General features: G+C 34.8%; 4 protein-coding genes across 4 annotated transcripts; 3 read left to right on the top strand and 1 right to left on the bottom strand.

The window, feature by feature from the left end:
* Positions 1-1,312: 1,312 nt before the first annotated feature.
* LOC116342952 (estradiol 17-beta-dehydrogenase 2) lies at positions 1,313-13,427 on the top strand. The gene is made up of 4 exons (XM_031770783.1): positions 1,313-2,746; positions 11,769-12,265; positions 12,352-12,693; positions 12,814-13,427. Exons 2-4 carry the CDS (start codon positions 11,863-11,865, stop codon positions 13,026-13,028), a joined length of 960 nt encoding a protein of 319 aa, XP_031626643.1. The 5' UTR covers positions 1,313-2,746; positions 11,769-11,862; the 3' UTR covers positions 13,029-13,427.
* A 309-nt stretch (positions 13,428-13,736) lies between these two features.
* On the top strand, positions 13,737-18,370 carry LOC116342881 (putative ATP-dependent RNA helicase DHX57). The gene is made up of 8 exons (XM_031770672.1): positions 13,737-13,872; positions 14,000-14,688; positions 14,806-15,013; positions 15,079-15,492; positions 15,556-16,094; positions 16,160-17,145; positions 17,215-17,985; positions 18,050-18,370. Exons 1-8 carry the CDS (start codon positions 13,805-13,807, stop codon positions 18,191-18,193), a joined length of 3,819 nt encoding a protein of 1,272 aa, XP_031626532.1. The 5' UTR covers positions 13,737-13,804; the 3' UTR covers positions 18,194-18,370.
* On the top strand, positions 18,340-19,120 carry LOC116342882 (N-alpha-acetyltransferase 38, NatC auxiliary subunit). Its single transcript, XM_031770673.1, has 2 exons — positions 18,340-18,906; positions 18,966-19,120. The coding sequence occupies exons 1-2, from the start codon at positions 18,462-18,464 to the stop codon at positions 19,004-19,006; spliced, it is 486 nt and encodes a 161-aa protein (XP_031626533.1). The 5' UTR covers positions 18,340-18,461; the 3' UTR covers positions 19,007-19,120.
* On the bottom strand, positions 19,114-19,631 carry LOC116342883 (cytochrome c oxidase assembly factor 6 homolog). The gene has a single exon (XM_031770674.1). The coding sequence runs from the start codon at positions 19,522-19,524 to the stop codon at positions 19,258-19,260; it is 267 nt and encodes an 88-aa protein (XP_031626534.1). The 5' UTR covers positions 19,525-19,631; the 3' UTR covers positions 19,114-19,257.
* Positions 19,632-21,072: the final 1,441 nt, after the last annotated feature.

Raw genomic sequence — 21,072 nt, 5'->3', positions numbered from 1 at the left:
CTTCAGGTATTTTCTTTTCAATTCTCGATTCTGATTAAGTGTGTGTACCTCCTCCAGTTTTGAATCGTTGATGAGATGCATTCAAATTCCATTTTATTTATTTTGAACTCGACGTCAGAGAGTTGATGAATTTTGTGATTCTATTTGTCTGACATCGAAATGCCATTGAAAAGGTTCATTTTATAGTTTAGTGTAAGTAGTGCTGGTGAAAGATTCGAAATCGAATGGTAACGCACTCACATACATCGTTCATCAGTCGGCTATGCTCAAGTTGGTTTAATCAAAAAAAAGAAACATACAAAAGAAGAAACCCGCAGTTGCTGTCGTCATTTTAACGTTTGCATATGCTTCGAAGGTATGAAACTTGTTTCTCTGCACTCGATTCAGTGCATCTGCGTTTATGTTTCTGCTGTTTTTTTTGCTTTTTCCAATCTATCGTATTAAGTGTTTTCACCACATCTTTCATAGGCGAACACAAAAAAATGACGAACGTGACAAACACCAAACTCGGCGATCATCACCATTATCATAATGTTTAGTTGCAAAGTGAATGTGTGCAGTGTGCACAGTGCACCTTTTCGATGCATCGAATGCAATTTCAGATGGGCTCTCTGGTAATTGTGTAATTTAAATAGATACCTATATGAAAGCATTTTATCTATCAGCCATCGTGCAAAAAGCATCACAGCGACGTGTGCACACAGACCTATCATTGTTAGTTGATAAGCGAACCGCGCGAAATTTTTTGGTATGGTGTCTTTCGTGAGCGTTAAACAAATTTCTTTTCTCTTCTTTGATCGGTTTATTCGTTATATTTATAAAAAAAAATATATTATTGAACATAAAATGTGAATCGCAGCATAGCGAAGAAGCAGCTGCACGTTGCCTGCCACAAAAATACAGCAAAAAAGAGAGGAATAGAAAAATAAGGCATACAACACAGCAACAGTGCTGTGCATGCACAAATACACCGTACATTTTACGATGAAAATAGCCCAAAGTATCGTACCTTTCTCGTACCAAGTCGATTGAGTGGCATTTACATTGCCGAAGCAACAAAAACAACCGAGCAGCACCGATAAACTGAAGAAAAATAAAACCAACCAAACCGAGAAGATTGTTAAGAAATTCAAAGTACGAGCCAGCTTGAGTTTGATACCGAAATCACTATGTGTATGGGTGTGTTATTGTTATTGTTGAATGCGATGAAGTGTATGCCATTTGCTGGAATGGTGAGCACACTGCATTGAGAGTGAGTGAAAGAGAGGCCCAACAAAGTCGACAATCGACTTTTATGAACAGCACAAAACGAGTTAGTTATAAAAATATGCTCATGGCGAACGGACCGATAAACGCTGTGTCGTGAAACGCTTTGTCTCGCGTCTCGTGTAATATTTTTCTTCTGCTTTTTTTCATTCAACGAAAAGAAACAGATCGTTTGTGTTATTTGTTAGTGTGAGCTTGAGTTTTTTTTATATATATATATTTTCTCTATATGTACGCTTGTGCTTTCTTCAATGGAAAGATCATTCGGTTGAATACTGTGCCAACAAGTGAATTTAACAAGACTTTTGTTATCGGGTCGCCGCTATCGTCATACGAGATCAAACGGTGAAATTTCATTCAGATAAATTACTGAAATTATTGCGGTGAAAACAGGGTGTTGTCATACCGACACTGTAATCATCATCAGAGTGCACGTATATGCAATTCAATTGCACTCACTGATGGACTATTTTGTGAAATAAAGGAGAAAAAAAGTTTTGTTGCTAAAGTGCTTTTTTATTGTGTGGGGTGCTAAATAAATTCATTGACACGTCGAAAATAGGTATCTTCAGAAAACAAATAATTACAAAGTGACTGTTGTTGAAGCGAAGACAAAATTGTTTATTTTAAATCGTTGAATATTGCGGCAGGCACGAAGTAAACAGAAAATGAACTAATTATATTGCTGACTGAGTGTTAAATAAATACATATTTTTTTGGGTGCAGTCATTTTTATGGCAACACACAAATGAGTTCACTTATCGCCGAATACGCCAAGTTTTGATGTCATACTCAAATAAACCCATCATCTCGTCGTCTCTCTTATTTACCTATTTGTGAAAAGAAGACGCAACCAATTTTGGTATTTGGCAAATGTTAATTTGAAAAACATGCTTATTTCTTCACATTCACGCGCTGCGAATGCTTAATATGTCGATTTAAATAAATAAAAACGAATATTGAATGCTAAATAGTGACTTAGTGTGGATTCTAGAAGAACTGAACGCCATAGAAGAATGTGGTGAAAAGTGTACGCCATTAAAGAACAAAAGTTTATTGTGAATGTGAATTTTGGCCGCTTATTTGCTCATCATTAAAATTCTATTTTGGATGTGTACATTTCAGCCGCCTTTCAAAACGGACATAAATAATATTGAATTTGTGCGCATTTACGATCGTGCGAAGGTTGAAACAGTAATGACATTTAACGGTGATCACAAACCAATCGAAACAAACATTTGAACGTATAACGTTTCAAAACACATTTGTTGGATTTGAGTTGGCAGTGGCGCATTTTTCGTCTATATGGGCATTTGATTCATTTTGTATTGAGTATAAGGTGTAATTGCGGAGTTTAGTTTATTTGGATGCTTGTGCCTTCAATTACGCAGCAATCTCCAACTATAATTGGCACGATTTTTTTCTATTTCATTTGGAGTCATACCTTTTGGATAATTGCATACACATCACAGATTTAATCGTAAGTTCATTGCACCTTGCAATAAAATTCACGCAATAACGGTTCGATGAATTGTCAATAACAAAAAAAAAGCATTTCAGTCAGTGTTATATCATCTCTATCGAAAAATCGTTATCCAATATCGTCACCAAATTTGCGGAACAAAAGGACACATTTTATGAATGAACACCATAATTAGTTGAATTAATTCGATTCATTAGCAAAAGATTCCATCGATTTTGGCTCAATCAATGCGATTGGCAATTAATTAAGTTTTTTTTTTTTCAACAAAAACAAAAAAACGTACGGAATTCAAGAATGATAACACTTTACCGTTTTTTGTATCTCGCAATCTCTTGCGATATTATGTACGATTTCGCATTCAGTATAAGGCTTAACGGTTTAAACATTTTTGGAGTTTATTCAATGGATAAGACTAACAAAAGCTATTAGCATGATTAAAGCATACACAAAATCGATTCCATGTGACCTATTAAACATTGGTTCAGCTACCGAGATGGCTGTGTTTTTACGTTTTCTTTGTCTTTGATTATCGTTGAATAAACAAATTTTTTTCTGCAATTTGCCTTTGAATTAGAGCTCGAATTCACTTTGAACAACAACACAAAATCAACTTCCAATTACAATTTGATTATATGTCTTTTGTGTGTGCATTTTACCGATGAAAAATACAATGACAACTCTTCAATTCACGACGATTTGTGTATTTTACAAAGCACACATTTTCTCCATTGACGACTTGCTCTTTTTTTTCCATAACGCGATTTCTCTTTTCGAATGTCGATTTACCTCAATCGACTCAATCTATAGTCATACGAGATCATTTGGTCGTAAATTTTGGTTTCGCTGTGGTTTTGTTGTCTTCTATCGATGCAATGATGAATATGTTATGAAAATTCTTTTGTTTTCCGTAATAATATGAAATGCGCATAGTAATTACGAACGGAAGACAGACCATCTTCGACTATTCACTGAAGACGTCCAATTTTAACGAACGTAAGCGTAAAATGGATTAGATTTTAATCGTGCTTCAACATGATGACCACACATGCGATTTAGGCAGTTGTTGTTGGTGGTGACGACGGCGATAGTAGCGGCAGCGTTTTGTTTGTTTTGTTCGATGTCATGATAATTAATTTCCGCATTCCCTTTCGTTTTCATTCATTAATGAATTGGTTTTCCGTGTGTCGGTTCGTCTGATAGGCCATTTTATCTATTTCTGTTTATCACTATTAATAAAATCAATTAATTCAAGAGTGAGAGATAGAGAGAGAGAGAGAGAGAGAAAAAGAAAGAAAAGAGAAAATTGAGAAATTCCCATAAAGCGCATAGCGTTCGAAATTCAAATGAATTCGGAAAACATTTATGCTTATAAGCAAAATCAAATCGAATTAATTCAATTTTCATCGATGTAATTGATCAATTGCAAATGAAGATCGATAATTGCGGAAAAGTTTTTTCTTTCTTGTAGTTCTTCCCAGATTTTTTTTTCAGTTCATTTAGTGTCTGTAGATTTTCTGGGCGTTTTCTTCCGAGTAGAGAAAAAACCACAGTAACCACACAAACGTATGTGCAATATGGTATCGCTTTTGGAATTGGAAAAGTTTCACTCGACCATAGTTGTGGGTTAGAAAATGCGGTACAGTATCAAATCGAATAAATCGCCGGCCAATGCATGTAATCGACGAATAAACGAAGAAAGTTTCCATTCGTTCATATACCAAGTTTATCGATTCGCAAATGATTTTCTGTAAATATACATCTCTGAAGCAATAGCGTTTAGCAAAATGGCTGGAATATTTATGGTATTTCTTCCTACACATTCGCCGAATAAAAAAAGCGGCTCTAGTTTTGAACACGCGGGGAATATGTTGATTTAAATGCGCACGAGATTGGCATTAAATGTAGTGTACGATTGTGCATTGCATTTATACGGACGCTAGCAGCACAAAACATTCCAGTTGGCATGTTAAGTGAGTGCTGATGCAAAAGAAATCTGCATCATGAGTCGAAAGTTGCATACCAACAATGTAAAAGGTGACTGGAGTTTCGCTGAACACGAAATTCCATAATCGAACGAATATTGTGCATATTTACGTGTATGGAAATAAAAATATTCACTCTCGACATCTTAAAACTGTGTCACTTGAAACACTGAAATGCCAACACGAACACTGCATATATACAGACCAAGCCAGTGAGAAAAATCTTTTCGTTTTTATTTTTTTTGAGATCGTAATTTAAAAATGTAAAAGAAACCATATCGCGAAGTGGGAAAATGTTGAAAACGAAAACAATTAACCAATAGCCAAGATAGAACAAGAAAACCGTCATGCCGTCGCGTTCATTTTCACTTCAAAGAAAAAGCGAATCTCGGTTTCTTTGAAAAGTTCTTAGTTCAAAGAATGCAAAAGTGTTATTTGCCAAAAATTTCACGCATCGTTGCACATTTAGCAAAGATTATTAGTCGAGAGAGGACTTGGCAACTAATTTAATCTTTCAAAATACGATATCCACGCCTCAATTTCGAATACACACATCTTTCATGTGCTAACTAAGACAATGATTTTTTGTTTCCCTTTCGGAAACGAGATAATTATCGCTTTCTGTTGTTGTTGTTGCTTTATTTTAAGGCAGTTTCACATAAAATACACTACAATTCGATTGTTGGCCAAAGCTCGAATGCATAACACAGGAGAAGAAAGAAAAACAAAATCAATTGAAATCAACAGAACGAAACCGGTATAATTATCTCCAAGCGTAATTACAATGATTTCGATTCTTTCGCCGCAGTGCTCATTTCAACATTATGATCGGAATAATGGCACTAATCACACACACAAACACAAACACACACACACACATCGATTGTCTTGGCCAGCAGCAAATTGATCCAGCTTTTAAATTGCGTCTTTACCTTTTCAAATGCTATTAGAACAAATCTAAAAAAAATGACGGTGTGTTAGCAAACAATAGCATTCGAAAATATAAAAAAATAGTGACAACTAAATCATTTATGCTCATTATTTCAAGAATTTATTTCTTTGTTTATTTGAAATAAAATAAATAAAAACATTGTCATTCGAAAAGAATAGACTGTTTAACATATTTTCTTAGTCAACAATAAATTTCGCCGGCGGTTTCACGTCAAACTGATTTCGTGTTGATGATTTCATTCTTATTGGACCAGAACGCATACAAAAACACACCAAAAGGGGGGATTAGTTCGCAAAATATTTTACTCGCATTTAAGAGTACATTTGTAAATGGAAGAAATGAAAAATGAAGTTCAAGGCACTATAAATCATTTTCGGAAGACACATTTGGCATTTTTTCGTCTATGTCTCTGCTGTTCTCTCTTTCAATAAAACCACACACAAATCGCTTGGTCATACTTTTTGGAATATCAAATGAACAAAATTTAATTTGAAAGTAATGTGCTGTGTTTTCGCGCATGAAATTCTTTGGAAATAAGAAAAAATATATACTACCCATCTCAAGCCATTAAATCCACCATTAACCTGCGAAGAATTTCCTCGCATGAATTCTCTTCGATAGAATGACGCCGAAGTATTATGACTAATTGACATAGATCAGACAGAGAGTTTATAAAACGATTGATATTGAAGGATGTTTGAGGTCATTTGGCCAATCAATTTCAGTGCGATGAGATTTCGTGTGAGATTTCTACGAAATAGCTTCAATTACAATGAAACACAATTGAATGAAGATGTGCTCCAAATTGCTTCAATTACTACGCATTCTCATGATGACTCGAAATAATCTCTAATGATCGCTCTTGGCATTTGTGAGCTATGGTTGAATTGGGGCAATTCGCTGAACATAAAATGCCAACTTGAATTTTTCGCTTTTGAAACATGGTATTTCTTTTTCGACATGTTTGAGTTACGCCTTTGATATTCATTGAATATCCAAGTTCAATGGATGTATATTTCATCAATAGATTGCGCCTTTTCACACATTTCTAGTGTTGCAAGGTGTGTAACGGGCATTCATTAAGACGAAAAACCCATGTATTTCTGGTACTTCAAAAGTGCGAGAGAAAAAAATCATTCAAATAAGAGATGCCTTTTTTGCAATTAATCGTTGAAAATTATACCCCGATCAATGTACGGATGAATAAATGACGTGAGGATGAAAGGAATTTGACAAAATTGCGCACATTCAAAAGCAAATGAATATACATCGTCGGTGTTATTTCTTTGCATTCAAAACGGAAATTTGTTATAGAGGCGGAATGAAATACACAAAAAGAATAATTGCCGTAATCACTAGGTTTTATACCATGCGAAGCACATACCCAAGCCGCAAAAAGATTGTTTACCGCCGTGAATTACAAAATTTCATTTCGTTTTAATTTTTCGTTCATGTTAATCAGTGAGATAAATTTCGGAGAAAAAAAAGTGGCAAATTTGAATGTTGCTTTTCAAATTCCAAATGTTTGAATTGTTAAAATATTGCAATTTAATTAAGCCATAAGTGTACATACTTTTTTCTTCATTGATTTGATATGTTTTTTTTTTTCAATTTGAAATGGCTTGGTGCTGTTTTGCGTAAAAAATGCACATAATTCAAGTACCTTTACCTAACTGCTCTTTAACATGCGAAGGAGGCCTCCGCATATTTACGTCTGCACATGCATGTCGGCTTGAATGACTGGCAAACTTATAAAACGGCGACTGTTTCATAACCATACATGCCATATGTGCTGCAAGAACCGAAACCAAATTAAGTTCATTTACACTTGTTGATGTTGAGATAAATGCGCTGATTTGGCTAAGCAACTTAATGCGCAATTAAGTGGTTTTAAGTTCGATTTTAAAAGATTGACAGTGTTTCGATTTTAATCTCATTCCATTCGAAAAAAAAATCGACGATTTTCATCCGGTAATTGCAATTATGGTCTCTCGCTTGCGTAATTTCAAATCGTGCTTTTGAATCTCATAAAAAATTGCAGCGTGCTTTTATTTCGTAGTTTCTATAGCATTTATTAATGTTTGATTGATCTTATTGAATAATAAACTATGCCATTTACATTAGTTTGTCACCATTTTTTATATCCATACCTTCTGCTGATTGCCATTTGATGTTTTTTCTCCTCCAATTTTCAAATCGAACATATTTGCGTGTTTACAGCATTCACGATAGTATGCTTTTCAACTAATTGGAGATGATGTTTCGTGACCAAAAAAAAAACTCTCACCTGCCAATTGAGCGTATATTTCCTAGTCGCGTGCAATTGGTTTTCCATCAATGGAATACATTTCAAATAAAAGAAATAGAAAATACTTTCATTGAAAGATACCAATTCATTTCTACTGTCAAAATGAAATAAAATCAAAACAATATTTTATTAAAATACCAATTCAACAATTCCTTTTGTTCGTATTGATAGACTGGAAATGTTCAGATGTCTCGTGACCGAAAAAGAAGCGAAAGAAATGCGAGTTAAGTGAAAGAAAATAAAAACAAAAATTTTACAAACTCAACTAAGCGTAAATATTACCTGAATCAAGAAGCTTATGAGTACGATTTTTAATTGATATACTTTTTTTTATTTCACCAACACTGGTGTGCCAGTCTCGTGCACACTTTCATAATTCAACGTCATTGTTATCGCCTATTGCACCGGTGCTAATTTCACTCGTTTTGCATTTGTTGCAATTTCCAAAGAAAGAAGAAAAAACAACAATAAAACAGTCGAGTTCGATAAACCACAATTTTGGGCACAATTCATTTCGGTTGCACATTGTATCTTTTATGTAAAGTTCCGCAATTAAATGAATCATAAAGAAAACCTCCGTGTCGAATGTTTATATTTGTCAATAAAAGCATCGTTTAAATTGAAAATGTTATATAGCAATTGCCAATTGGCAAATGTCCCATCATTTGCAATCTGCAATTACTTTTTCAAATGCAAAACCAGAAATAATCAGGGCATTGAGCACTGCCTTAAAAATTATAGCTTTAAAATCAAAAGAATGCATTTCTGACGAAGAAAATGAAAAAGAAATAGCCATTAAAGCCATCTGTTGTTCTTTATGGCTGTGCATGCTGTAATTTGCAAATGGAGAATCATCATCACTAAAGGGCCCCGATGGAATTACGTAATATGGCAACGGCCTATGCATGAAATGATAGTGCACTTTATATCTTTGGATATAAAATGATAGAAAAGAATCGTTTGGTTTTGCGATTAATGTAAACCGCTACGCGGTCATTCAAATTACTTTTCCGACCGATGAGCGAACAAAGGAACGAGCGAACGAAAGAAATAACCATGAATTACGGCATTCGAGAATTACCGGTTAAACAATTCCAATTTTGCCCATAAAATGTGCTCGAGACCAAGAAATGTGACTCGTTTCTACGTCTTTTTAATGGTTGTGCTCATCGCAAAATATGCATCGACGGTGCATTGCGTTTTTTAAATTATTATGTTCGCCACTATGTAATTTTGTGCGGTTCATTGCGAAATTTCTCATTTTATCTATTTACTATTATTGTTTGTTTGCGCGGTTTTAACTCACCGACCCAACCATTGTTATTTTGTGTTTTCAATTGCAGTCTTAGAATCGACAAAAGAATGAAACTTGCCGACTTCTGGTTTTCTTGCAATGCTTTTTGTTTTCTGATCTTCAATACATTTATTTTTTATTTCTTTTCGCTCTGCTCTTTTGGTGCGAGCATTTCAATAAAAGCATATTGAATGACCTCCTCATAAAAGAAATATTTATTCAAGTTATGCTCTTGCTTAGAGATAAAGAACAATCTAAGGTCGGCATTTGTTGACAGCAGTCACGTTATAATATTTATGTTAAACTGTAGACGGATTTTTTGTTGTGTGTGCGATTCGTGTTTGATCGAGGCTGGCGAGAGAAAGAGAGAAAAATGTTTGTTAAGAATTCAGAACAGTTAAAAATGTTGTTTGTAAAACGGTTACGCATAAATCACTAAACAATTCGGTGAAAATGACAGAGAATATGAGGATTACCGTATTTTATGTACAGTTGCGTTCACACCAAGTGATCTTACAAGAAAATAATATTAACATACAACTTAAAAGTCTAATTAAATTTCGCTTAAAAAAACATTCCAAACATAAACGCAGCACATTTACTGCGTTGTCATTTAATGTTTCATTCATGACACTTTGAATTTCACACTTGATTCGAAAATTAAAATGACCGACAGCCGGTGAAAAAAACAACGCCAAAACAATCAAAGCAGGAAAAATGTGATTTCGAGTTTTATGCATTAAGTTTGAATGATCTGAAGCAAATTTTGTGTAAAGATGAAAATGTTGACGCTGTTTTGTGCAAAGATGAATGTTACTGAAATAAATCGGTTTGGTTTTTTGTTTCCACAAAATGTTACGGAACATTTATAATGACATGAATTACCGCGATCATTAAAATGTTGAAAGCAAATTGTCTGCAAAACTTTTGGCCACTTTTTTGGTCAACAACTATGTAATTACACGCCAAAGCGCAATGATGAGAAAAGAAAGTCAAATTTTGAACTTGTTTGTGAAAATAATATGCGTTATGTAAATTAGAGTTACTTTCTTAAATCGGTTGTCTTGTCTAGTTGATATGCTGACACATGGCAAAACGAGTGAAATAGACAGACATAGAGCGAAAGAGAAAAAGACAACAAGTGACATAGTGAGAGAAAATTAAGAGCTGAAAATTTGAAGTTTACTTCGTAGATTCGCTATCAGTTCAGCAACCTTGAAGATTTGTGTTAATCTACAAAATGACATAAATTACAACTTGACTTTGTGTGATTTTTCTCTTTCTCTCTCTCGCTCTCCCTCTCACCAAGCATTGTCATGTTAAATGGTTGACAGGCGCTGTGTGTGCAAAAAAATCATATTATTTCGATTTGAAGTACAATTAAATCAATTAACATATTATCACGTCACGACGTATAATAATAATCGATGCAACCGTACAGATAACCTTACCACACAAACGAAACAAACAATGATCATTTTGTTTTACTTTGCTGTTTCAGTCGTAATTTTTATTTTTACAATTATGTTGTTCTCACTTTCGATTTTATATATGGTAGCTCGTCTTTTTTTATATTTCTTTGAAAACAATAGAGTTCGTGCATCAAGTGCTTCAAATTTTATTTACATAATACGAGCTATTCTCAAACAAATCGTTACATACATTCATGCATGTCTATGTCAGCAATTTTAAAATATCTATGCAAAGAATTCGCCCATTATTTGAGAATTGCATTTGATTCTCGTGTTTCGTTTATGACACGAATGAATTAACAATTCATATTAATTAGACACATTTTGTGTGGTTGGCAAAAAATAAATGGATTTTCTGCATTTTAAGAGATTGAATTTTGTGATCGTGAAAAAAACTAACAAAATATCGCTAAATATGTGTGAAAGCGAAAAAATCAATTAACTATTACACTGATTCGTTCTTTATGAAGCGGTTGAGTGAGCGCGTGCTCGCATCTCGGTACATTTGGTGTTTTATTTGTGGGAGAGAAGAAGAAACAACAGAAGAAGAAAAAATCGCGTAAAACAAAGAAGATGTTTAAGTCGACGAGTAATTCGTCTACTTAGTTAATGGGCTGTTGCGAATGAATGGGATGAATAAGATCGCGTGTTTTTTTTCCAACACATCAACAAAAAAAATCAACAATTTTAAATGCGAGATTTTTTTCTTACATTATTTTTGTTTTTTTTTTTCTTATTTGTTTATGCGAAGCCATGCAAAGGGAGAAAGAAAGAAAAAACAATAACATTGACTGATAAATGCACAAATTTGCACAGAAAAATGGGTTAAATGTGCGCTATACAATGAATATTCATCGAATGAATAGAAAAAAATCACTGTACGATTACGATTAAGTTCAAGGCCCTTTTCACAAAGAGTTCAAAACCTCCTTTCATGCATAACGAAAACAAAACATTAATAGATCGATCGTTTATTTATTTGATGTTGTTTTTTATCTTCTTTCATTTCAGATCGTTTCGTGCTAAGCACATACTCATCATCGATTCCGAATATAGTCAATCAATAGTCTTTACCGAACGAATACACACAAATAATTAGAATAAAATGATGGAACCAGCAACAATTTTCGTATTAACGGTTCAATTGATTGCGCTGTTTTCAATTGCCGGTGCCTTACTTCTATATTTGTTGTGTAAAGTACATCGTACGCGGCAAATGCCAATCGGGCCACAAGGCGGTTCGATTCTAATCACCAGTGCGGATACAGCATTAGGTTTGCAATTATGTACGCATTTAGCCAGTCGTGGTTGCCGTGTATTTGCTGGTATGAAAGACCCCATCGATTCGTTGCCGGCCAAATTGTTAAGAGGTTGGATGAAAGCTCGTGAAAATTCCATCGCACGTGTGCATGGTTCGATAGTACCTCTACGCTTGGATGTGACACGTGAAGATGTGCTAAAAGAGGCCACCGAAGCGATTGGCGCTCATTTGAATGCAAGCGAACGAGGTAAGAGCAATGAATGTGGCCGTTTACGTTTATGCGGTGATTAAACAAAATTTATGTGACTAATAATTTCCTTTAATATATACTAGGTATATCGGCTGTTGTAAACACGGCTGGGTCAGTTGTAAGAGGTCGCATAGAAAGTCAAGATTCAATGCATTGGGAAACAATGTTTAAAACGAATGTTTTGGGTTCGTTGCGTACGGCCAGAGCTTTTATTGGACTGTTGCGACCAACACGTGGACGTCTAATCTATTTTGGTGCATGCAATCCAGGTGACGGTTTAGTTGCGTTCACAGCAAGTCGTGTTGCTGTTGAAGGCTGCGTTGATGCATTACGTACCGAATTACAAAATTACGGCATCAATGTCGTCGCACTCGATTCGAGAGGAGTCATTGCTGAATCAATGTTCAAGGCGCCAATCCCATTCAGTAATTACAAATTCAACATCATAAAAACATTTATTCAACTTTCTTTTCCGCAATGAATTTTTGTTTCTTTTTCTTTTGCAATAAATTTGTTACGATTTTTCCTTGTGTCTTTTTTCGCAGCTTTAAGCGGAGAATCGAACGCACCGACCCAGTATTCGGCTGATGTTCTTACGCGCAGCGCATTGGAAGTAATTGAAAATGCGTTGTGGGATCCACGACCAGAATCACGTTACCAATTAGCGGTTCCGAATTCAAAGCTGTATGCGCTGAAAATGTCCTGTCGAAACTCATTCCGCAGTGCACGCAAATTCAATCCATCAATGATTCAAGTTTAAAATTCACATTCTTCAATTATATACACAATATTTCATCCCATTTATACAGTAATATGCTCTACAATTTGTACATATAACTAAACTCGAATTAAATGAGCAATTTAGGCCATAAATTCATTGAAAAGACACTACTTACTATTTAAAAATAAAATACAAAGAAGAAGAAATTCATTAGGATATTTCGATATTTAAAAAAATATTATAATCATAACCTTATATTAAATACTTTATGTGTATAAAAATAAATTCAAAAAGTCAAATTTCTAAAAGAAGTGCTATAATTCTTTTCGGAAAGATTGTTTATTTTTTGGAAAGAGAATTTCTTCTTCTTTGTAATGGCATCATATGTCAAATCTTTCTAAATTAAGAAAGGACAAATAAATGATTTTTCAATTCAAATGAAATGTCTTTGATTTATCCCATTTTTTTCGCTTGAAAAAAGTTTGTGTGATAATACCTAATGTCATAATGGTAAGTTTTTCAATTCTTTAAAATTTTGAAGAAAAACAAGGAATCAATCTTTAATGCTATCAATATTTGGTGATCAAATTAGAAAAATATTTGAAAATTGAAGTCAAATCGTTCAAATTCAAAAACTCTTACGGCGAATTCGTTGCCTCACGGCGAATGTGAGCCGAACACAACTGACAGCTGTCAACCCAATATGTGTGTGACGTTTAACTGTTGAGCTGTCAGTAATACAAAACAAAGTAGAGGTATGTTGTGCAGAAGGTGACTTGATTTCGTGCGTTCAACAAAAAAAAATCGTTGTTGATATGGATGGTGAAAGTCGCCAGTTGCTGGAGGATTGTTTCCTTCGGCCAATAGTTAATGCCCGTTCCACGTAAGTACCATGACTTCGAGTAATATTCATTGAATAAAATTGTATTTTATGAGTGAAAATTACCTAACCTCAACGTAGATAAAAGTGATATCATTTTTAATTTCGCAATTCTTGTGTAATTGATCAGGAATGAGCCGAGGCCCCTTGATTCTGTGAAGGCTCCGGTCAAATCGGAGTTGCAAGTAGTACGTCTGTCGGAAGGATCAAAGGCAGAAATTATGGACACACTTCGATTCATTCGCGGTCAAACATTTCAACTGAGCCAAAAATCAAAATACAAAGAAATGGGCACACGACTAACGAAAGGATACTGGGAAGAACGTGGCAATTTAGTTGTACAAAGTGTAACCGATGTTCGAAGAATTGAAAAATCTGGCTGTGCTGTTACGGATCGTTCGAAAATATTAAATTTATCCAAATTGGAAAGCTTTGGATTTGACATAAACCATTGTGTCGAAGCATTGGAGCATTGCAATGGCGATAGTGATGCCGCACTAGAATTATTGTACAAACAATATTTTCCGTCGATTTTCAACAATCAAAATAAACCACTGCCCGAAATTAGTGAAAATGAAGCGATTGAAATGCGTGCCGACGAAATGGATGCGCTGAAATCAATCTACGAATCGGATGTTATCGAAGAGAAAGAACCGAACAAAGTTTGGCTATTGAAATTTAAAGTCGATCATTTGCTCATCTACTCGGAATCCGAACAGAAAAAACGTGCATTGATGGAACAAGAGGAGGCAAAGAAGAAACGATACGGTGCTGGTGCAGCGAAAAAAATTGAAAAGTGTAAAAATTTCGCCGTAAATGGTAAATGTTAGGGGCAAATCACTTAAAAATTGCTTATTAATTATTATTGATTGGTTTACGATTATTTTTCGATTATTTTAAATTAATTCGATTCTTCTTTTGTGATTCTCCCCTTAGGTAAATGTAAATACGGTAATCGTTGTCGATTTTCACATGAAATTGAAGCAAATAAAACGTCAGCCGATCCGAATTTGGACACAAACTGGTTCTTTTTGGAATTTAGATTTCCAAAAGGTAATTTATATCCGTATGAGACGCCATTGATTGCGGTTAAAACCATATGCCCAGACATATCAAAAGTGCTATGCTTACGAATAACACGACGGTAATAAAAATATTAAAATTATTAATAAAAAATTATTTAAAATTGAAATGTTTATTAAAAAATAGGTGTTTGGAAGAAGCTCAAATTTTGGCAACCGATGGTATGCCAAGTGTATATACAATAGGCGATTTACTTCAAAATGAACAGGATATTATGGATTTTTTGAAAAACGATCGATACATATTTCCCGACCCAAAAAAATCGGTATTCAGTGTGGAAGATGAAATGGAAAACGAAGTCGAAGAAATTAAAGAACGACCATCGCACTATAAAAAAGGTTCAACCGGCCGATCGGAATTTATACAACTCAATAGAAATCAAATGTTACGCGATGACCTGAGCTTTTGTCAACTATTGTCGAAACGACAGACGAGCGGTGCATACAAAGAAATGATGAGCTCAAGAAGAACGCTGCCAGCCTGGCAAATGTCTGAGAAAATTCTGAATGCAATTGACTCGTCACAGGTGATTGTGATCAGGTAAACCAAAGAAGTAATTTTTGTTTTATTTGACGGCTCTGTTAACAAATCTTTGTGTTTCAGTGGTGAAACTGGTTGTGGTAAGTCTACGCAAACGCCACAATTTATTTTAGACAATTATTTTGCAAGCCTGCAAACAAAATCGAAAGATAAAAACGAACCAGTGAATATCGTTTGTACCCAGCCAAGAAGACTGAGTGCCATTGGTGTCGCTGAACGAGTTGCCGCCGAACGATGTGAGAAAATTGGCAATATTGTGGGTTATCAAATTCGTTTGGAAAATAAAATATCGAAAGCAACGCGTCTTACATTTTGTACGACGGGAATATTATTGCGTCGTCTGCAGGGTGATCCGAATTTATCAACCGTAACGCATATTATTATCGACGAAGTTCACGAACGCAGCGAAGAGTCCGATTTTCTTTTGGCCATTTTAAAAGATCTATTGAAACGACGAAAAAATCTTCGTGTCATTTTAATGTCGGCCACATTGAACGCATCACTTTTCTCGAATTATTTTAGAGGTGCACCGAATTTAGATATTCCCGGTCGCACTTTTCCCGTTGAACAATTATTTTTGGAAGATATTTTAGATCGGACTGGTAAATACTTTCTTATCTATGTTAAAACAAAGAACCATATTGACCGTTTATAATTTAAATTACAGGCTATGTACTCGAACCAGACTCACAATATTGTCGACGCCTCAATAAAAGCGATGAAAAGCAATTGGTTGACGAATTGGAATATGCCGATGTAATAGCATCAAATTCAGAACCGCCGAAGAGTATTCGAGATGAAAATTTAGGCTTAGCCGACATGTATGCGCGATACAAAGGCTTTTCACGAGCCGTATGCAAAACACTATTCTTAATGGAACCAATGAAAATCAATTCCGAATTAATTGAGGCCATTCTTCGGTACATTGTCGATGTGGATGTTTCAAAATGGCCAAAAGAAGGTTCGATTTTGATATTTTTGCCCGGCTTTGCTGAGATTCAGCAAGTGCACGATACGCTCAACGATAGTTCAGTGTTTAGTCCACGGGCTGGAAAATACATAATTGTGCCACTTCATTCAACGCTGACAAATGAAGAACAAGCATTAGTTTTTCGTAAAGCACCGCATGGAAAACGAAAAATTGTCCTCTCTACGAATATTGCAGAGACATCTGTGACGATTGACGACTGTGTTTTCGTCATTGATTGCGGTCAAATGAAAGAGAAACGATTTGATCCAAATCGAAATATGGAATCATTGGATTTGGTGTGGGAATCACGTGCAAATGCACAACAACGAAAAGGAAGAGCGGGTCGTGTTCGACCCGGTATCTCTATACATTTATTCACCAGTCATCGGTTTTATAATCACTTTTTAGCCCAACCAATACCTGAAATTAAGCGTGTGCCACTCGAACAACTGTTACTACGAATCAAAACACTTCCAAACTTTTCTGAACTTCGTATTGAAGAAGTAATCAGCAACATCATGGAGCCGCCGAGTGAAGAAGCCGTCCTGTCTGCGATAAGGCGTCTTGAAGATGTTGGCGCTTTTGATGGAAAAGATAATTTAACGGCGTTGGGTGAAATTTTAGCCACACTACCGGTTGACGTTCGTATCGGTAAATTGATGTTATTTGGTGCGATTTTTCAGGTAAATTTCATTAAATATCGATGATCTTTCAACACTTTGTTTTTATCAATGTTTCTTTTGGTTTTTCAGAGTGTGGACAGCGTACTCACGATAGCAGCATGTTTAAGCTATAAATCACCATTTGTATCGCCGTTCAATAAACGAAACGAAGCCGATAAGCGAAAAAAGAGTTTTGCCATTTGTAATAGTGATCATTTAACGATTCTTAAAGCATACAAAAAATGGTTAGAAGTAAATAACAAAAGTAAATACGCTGGTCGAGCTTATGCTGATGAGAATTACTTATCATTCAAAACGCTCGAAACAATCATCGAAATAAAGCATCAATACTTGGAATTATTGGTTTCGTCCGGATTTGTGCCCACCGACTTGAATTCACGCCGGCGTAATGCTCAGCTAAGAGATAATATTCTTGAATTGAGTGGTCAGAACATGAACGCCAATGGTGAAAATTTTCGATTACTATCATCGCTATTGTGTGCTGCACTTTATCCAAATGTTGTAAAAGTGTTTACACCAGAAAAGAATTTCACAATGACAGCAGGCGGAGCAGTGCCGCGTCAACCGTCAGCTAGCGAGTTAAAGTTTAAAACAAGCCAAGATGGCTATGTAAATATTCATCCGTCTTCCATTAACTCAGAAGTGGGTCATTATTCATCGCCATTTTTGGTCTATCAGGAAAAAATAAAAACATCGAGAATTTACATTCGTGATTGTACGATGATTGCCTTATTACCGTTGATTTTATTTTCCGGCCGTAACATTCGCATTCAAATGCACGGCGGTGAATTTATACTCATCATTGACGACTGGATTATCATGCAAGCCGAATCACTTGAGGTAAATCACATCTTTTTTCACAATTGAAAAGAGGAAAAAAACTAATTGATTTGACTGTTTGCAGGTCGCTGAAATGATGAAGTATCTTCGTGAGGAATTACTGTCTTTGCTTGAAGAGAAAATACGTGATCCATGCCTGAATTTATTGCATCACGAAAACGGAAATCGAATCATTAAAACAATTATCAATTTAATTTCAAAGGATTAACTATTTAATTTATAAAATCAAATATTTTCGGAACGAATAATATATATATATTTTACATTGCTTTGTATATTTGAAGAAAAAAAAAATGAACGTTTTAGTTTTTATTGTATTTTCGGAACGCACTCTCACATGTATCGTACGACATCTGTCACACAGTTGACACAAGGCAAAAGAAAACAAATTTCAAGCACAAATTTGACTGTATGATATCTCTCGTCTTAAGCAATAGAAATAGCTCTTTTTTTGTAAAGTTTGTAAATCTTTTAGTATGGATTCCGAACAAAGTGCCGTTGCGAGTGTAGAAAATCCATCAACATCACAAACAGTGACAAGCAATACAAATCCAATTGAAGCAGCACGGCCGAGCATATCTCAAGAATCAAGTGTTGACTGTGAGGATGAGCAATCGATTAGTCGCGAAGACAATAAAATGTACATGGAAAATTACAATTACGATTTTGATGCAAATGACACACTGACACAAGAACGAAATGAAATCGAAAGAGCGGTGAAAAACAAACAAATCACACCCGGACGAGCCAAATTACAATTGTGGCTGTATCGTTCCATGCGCATTGTTATGACCGACGGTCGTATTCTTATCGGAATTTTCTTGTGTACGGATTCCGATGCAAATGTGATTTTGGGTGTTTGTTCGGAATACACGAAAAGCGGTGGCGATGAACGCATGCTGGGACTTGTTATGGTGCCAGGTAAGATTTGCATGCATTTTACTCTGAAATATCAGATATTGATATCACCTCATTTGCAGGTCGACACATTGTTACAATGCATCTTGACACACGCACGTGAGAAAAGCAGCTACAGCGATGGTCGCAATCGTATTTTATAGAAAGAGCTAGAAAGAACGGATGATTGAATTTTTCTGAAATAAACACTCAATTTATTTATTTTCAAAAGATAAAACTTTCTTGTGTTTTTTATTCAATTTTTCCTCATTGAACTAAGCGCCTACTGGTTTTTATTTATATAATTTTTTGTTGGTTGTTATCGTATGATTCACATGAAATGCTATTACAATAAGAAACAATTTAATTAAATGCCTATTTGTTGAGTTTTTCTTGTGTAACTGGATCGTAGCCAGAGTTCATTTTTTCCTTGAATTGTTCGTATGTTCGTTTGCGATCGAAATGTTTGACCCATTGTGCAGGACAGCTGGTTTCGTACAATTTTCGAAGTTTAGCACATTCACTTGGTCCGTCTTGGCCGCTGGTTGATGAATATTCTGGCGCGTATTTGTCGAGACATTCCCAGTATTTGTCACGTGCATCCCAGCACTTTGATCGGGCGGATTTATCGGGAAATGACATTTTGACTAAATAACCAACTTTTACTTTCGGCCGGTTTGTGATTCTCTGCTGGTTTTCCAAAGACTAAATAACACGATTGTTTTGCGTAACCTAACCATTAAACAGAAAATTCACATATTGTCAATGCAATTTGACACAAGAGTATGTTCTATTTATTCACAAAGCACAATACCATGAAGCTCCATCCGATGGAGACGCCCAAATTTCATTCGATTCGTTCAAAAATTGAAAATCTGAGAAGAGAAAATAATAATAATTCAAATTTTTAAATCTCATTCAAAATAAATGACTTACATTGAATTGAACGGCGATTTAAAATAAACTATAAGGAAAGAGAAATATTCAATGTCGTTAATTTTAACACGTGTCTGAACACAGACTTATTTATTTTGCTGCGTTTTATTATATCTTTTATTTTCGGTAGTAACATCATTGAATTCAAAAATCATAAAAGCAAAAATTTGTACTTTGTTTACAAGTCTTCAAAGGAAATGATTGTTCTTGGTTTGGCTTGTTTCAGTCATGCGAAACATTCAATTTTACAATTAGTGTAAGCAATTGTTACCATACCGAAAAAAAAAGAAACAAATATAAAATAAAAGCATAAAATGATTGTGATACCGCGAGAGATTTGTTGTTTGCGACGACAAAATTGGAATTGTCTCTTGTTGTAATGTATAGTTCAACGACGAGAAACCTTTTGTTAGTCAAGGTCAATGGTACCGAAAACACCGTTCTGTTAATTAAATTAACAAACGAAAAAATGCGATTCAAAATTGTGCGAACAAAATACAAATTCGAAACAAGATTACATGCAAAAAATATTTTGAACGGAAAATTATTCGATTAAAATTCGTTTTCTTTTTTCGTGTTTGATGTTTTTCGAAATTGACGTTTTTAGGTTCTCGCAAATGTGCAACCACTTCAAACTTTGAACAACCGAAAAAATAAAACTAATCGTAATAAATTGAACCGTCTGTCAGAATTCTTGAAAACTTAAAATTAAAATCGCAGATAATTCCTAAATCGTGATACACCGATGACGGATCAATTATATTTCACTCTTAAAATCATTCTTATTTATTAATGAAATGTTAAGCGTTTTTTTTTGCCCCAGCTGTTACCTAAAAGTAATAACAAATCTAGCCAATTTTGTTGGTCAATAGATTAAAAATATGTTTGAAAAACGGCGTAAATGCCACGCAAATACGAATTTATAAATATATATGTTGATAAGTGGATAATTGTGTTCGATTTGCTATTCTACCGTATAATTATGTCAAAATAGCGATGCTGAAATAAAAACCAATGACTATGTTTAACGTTTAGAATAGAGTAACAATGCAATACATAAAGACGATGTACAACGTGCGCTTAATACAGATAAATAAACAATTTTTCGCTCTCCTACGTCAGTCGCGCGTGCATTTTTGATTTATGTCGATTGTTACCGAAATCATCTCTTCTTTTGAAAATGTCAAAGAAGATAATCGTAACGTCGATTGTTTGATGAATTTATTGTAAATAATGAACGAGCCCATAATAATC

This window comes from Contarinia nasturtii, unplaced genomic scaffold, assembly GCF_009176525.2.
Source record: "Contarinia nasturtii isolate CC-2019 unplaced genomic scaffold, AAFC_CNas_1.1 Cnas_scaffold_928, whole genome shotgun sequence".
NCBI lineage: Eukaryota > Metazoa > Arthropoda > Insecta > Diptera > Cecidomyiidae > Contarinia > Contarinia nasturtii.
The sequence above is the reverse complement of the archived record's forward strand: the minus strand, read 5'-3'. Positions and strand labels throughout refer to the sequence as shown.